Raw genomic sequence first — 2991 nt, forward strand, 5'->3', positions numbered from 1 at the left:
CATCTTCTTCTTCTTCTTCTTCTTTTTCTTTTCTACTGCATTATTATTATCTCCATTTCTTCTTCATCATCATCATCTCCTTCTTCTCTTCGCCCATCTTCATCTTCTTTTTGTTCTTGTTTCTTCGTCTTCTTTTCATCATCATCATCGCCGTCATTATTATCTGTATCGTTATTGTTGATGCTGTTGCTCTTATCATTAGTTCTTTTACTATCATTATTATTGTTGTTGATTTTGTTATTATTATTATCATTATTGTTACTGTTATCATTATCATTATCATTGTTATTGTTATTATTATTGTTATTAGTATTATCATTATTATCATCATTATTATCATTATCATCATCATTATTATTGTTATTACTATTTTTATCATTACTATCAGTATCATAATTATTACTATTATCATTATTATTTCCTTATTAGTATTATTCCTCCTCTTTCATTACCATCAGTCTCCTAATCCTCTTCCTATCATCCACCATCCACCTCCTCCTCCTCCCTTCCTCCTCTTCCTTCCCATCTTCCCCCTCCCTCACTTCCCCTCCCTCCCCCTCCCCCTCCCCCTTTCCCCTCCTCCTCCCCCCCCTCCCTCCTCCCTCCTTCCCCCCTCACCCTTCCCCCTCCCCCTTCCCCCTCACCCTCCTCCTCCTCCCCTCCCTCCCCCCCCCTCCTCCCTTCCCTCCCCCTCCCTCCCCCTCCTCCCCCACCTCCCCCTCCTCCCCCGCCCTCCCTCGCCCTCAGGAGCGGCCGGCGTACCCAGCCAGCATGCCCCCCCCCCCCGCCGCCCACACAGGGTACGCCGCGCGGGGTACGCACGTGGGTCGTGTGTCGAGAATGGCCGGCAGTTAGGTCAGGTGTGGGGGAGGGAAAGGGGGGGGAGGAAGGGGAGAGAATAGGGGATAGGGAAGTGGGTATGAGGTGGAGGGTTTGTGGGTGAGGGGGTGGGGGATAATTATGTTGGGATGGGGTAGGGGGTGGGTATGTTGGGTAGGGGTGGGGGAGTGGGTATGTTGGGTAGAGGGTTTGGGGGTTGGGTATGTTGGGATGGGGTGGGGGATGGGTATGTTGTGAGGGGGTAGGGGGGTGGGTATGTTGGGATGGGGTAGGTTGAGTGGTATGCAGGTGAGGGGTATGTTGAAAATATGTTGAGTAGGGGTAAGGGGATGGGTATGTAGGTGAGGGGTATGTTGAAAATGTGTTGTGTAGAGGTAAGGGGATGGCTATGTGGGTGAGGGGTATGTTGGGAAGAGGTAGTGGGTTGGTATGAGGTGGAGGGTATATTGGATAGGGTATGGGTAGGGGGTGGGTATGTTGGGAAGGGTATGGGGTGGGTATGAGGTGGAGCGTATGTACGCGATGGGTATAGGGTATGTTGGCAGATGGAGGAGGAGGGGTAGGGGTGAGAGATGAGAGATGGGGGCACCTGGGTAGAAGGAAGGGGAGGGAGAAGGGTAGAAGGAAGGGTAGGGGTATAGGTAAGAAAGGGGAGGGAGGGGAGAGGGGAGGGAAAGGAGGGGAAGGGGAGGGAGAGGAGGGGAGGGGAGGGGGCTAGTGGGGTATAGAACAGAGGGTGAGGGTAGAGAGATGGGGTATTTGGGGGTAAGGGAGGGGAGGGGTGAGGGGGAGGGTAAAAGATAAGGAATAGGGGTAGGAGAGGTATGGGGGTAAGGGGGAGGAGGGAGAAATAGGAGGTAGGGAGGAAGGAAGTAGTGGGAGAAGGAGGGGGAGAAAAGTAGAGGATGGAAAGGGAAAACGGAAATAAACGCAAAAAAGGAAAGATGTGAAGAGGGATCAGTAATAAAGAGGAGATAGAGAGATAGGTGGAGGGGAAGCATGAGAGGAAGAAGGAATTTGATTGACGAAGAAAAGGAGGAAGAGAAGAAGAAGAAAAAGAAGAAAGAGAGTAATACTAAAACAAATATGGGAATAGATGAAAGCAACGATTAAAGAAGAGACAGGAAGATAACTAAAGAAAATTGAATATAAGTATTTAGAAGGAAGTAAAGAGGGAGAATCAATGATAAAGATAAAAAGAAGGAGAGGGGAAAATGAAAATAATGAAACAGAGATTGAGATGCAAGGCGTAGAGAGAAACAGGAAGAAGGAAGGAAATGATGGGAATGGAGAAAACAAGGAGAGGAAAGGAAGTCGGTAAAAGAAGAGAAACGCAGAGACAGAGAGAGCGAGAAAGAAAAAGAGAGAGAAGAGAGAGAGAGAGAGAGAGAGAGAGGGAGAAAAACAGAGACAGAAAGAGAGAGAGAGAGGGAGGAGGAGGAGGAAGAGGAGAAGAAGAGAAAAAGGAAAAGTGACGAGAAGATGTGGAAAAAGGTGGAATAGGAAGATAAAGAAGGGAGGAAGAGGAAGATTAGAAGATATGGAAGAAGGAAGAAAAGACGAAGATAAAGAAGAAGGGAGGAGAGGAAGATAAGAAGATAAAAGGAAGAAGAAGGAAGAGATTAGATCTAAGAAAAGGAAGAAGGAAGGGGGAGAGAAGGATAAGAGGGAAGAGAACAAGAAATAAGGAAAAAAAAATATAACGAATAGGGAATTAGGAAAAAGGGAGGATTGAGGAGAAGGGAGAAAGGAAAAGAAAAAAGGATAATCAGGAATACGTAATGCAAATAATAAATAAGGAAGAAAAGAAAGGATTGAGGACAGAGAGAAAGTGCAGATATAGGCCAGAAAGAACGTATAAGAGAATAAGGAAAAAAGATGACTGGGAGAAGAGGGAGGGAGGAGAAGGAAGAGAGAGAAAAGAAAAGGAAGAAAGAAAGAGAAAAGGAAGAAGAGAGAGAAACGAAAAAGGGAGGAAGTGAAAACAGAAAACAGAAAATGGAATGAGAAAAAATATAGAAAAAACAAACAGAAGCTAAGAAAAAAGAGAAGAGAGAGGAAAAGAGAAGAAAAGGGAATCAACAGAAGTGAGAGAAAAAAAGAGGAAAAAAAGAAAGAAAACAGAAAGAAGAAAAGAGAAAGAAAAAGAAA

General features: G+C 45.5%; 1 protein-coding gene across 1 annotated transcript in view; it reads left to right on the forward strand.

Moving 5' to 3' along the window:
• The first annotated feature begins 1199 nt into the window (after positions 1-1199).
• The window catches only part of LOC113817039 (sporozoite surface protein 2-like), a 6671-nt gene continuing 4879 nt past the window's right edge, over positions 1200-2991 (forward strand). The window contains exon 1 of the mRNA XM_070141580.1: positions 1200-1214. Coding sequence (XP_069997681.1) covers positions 1200-1214 — 15 coding nt within the window. The remainder of the gene's footprint in view (positions 1215-2991) is intronic.

Source organism: Penaeus vannamei, chromosome 28, assembly GCF_042767895.1.
Source record: "Penaeus vannamei isolate JL-2024 chromosome 28, ASM4276789v1, whole genome shotgun sequence".
NCBI classification, from domain to species: Eukaryota; Metazoa; Arthropoda; class Malacostraca; order Decapoda; family Penaeidae; genus Penaeus; species Penaeus vannamei.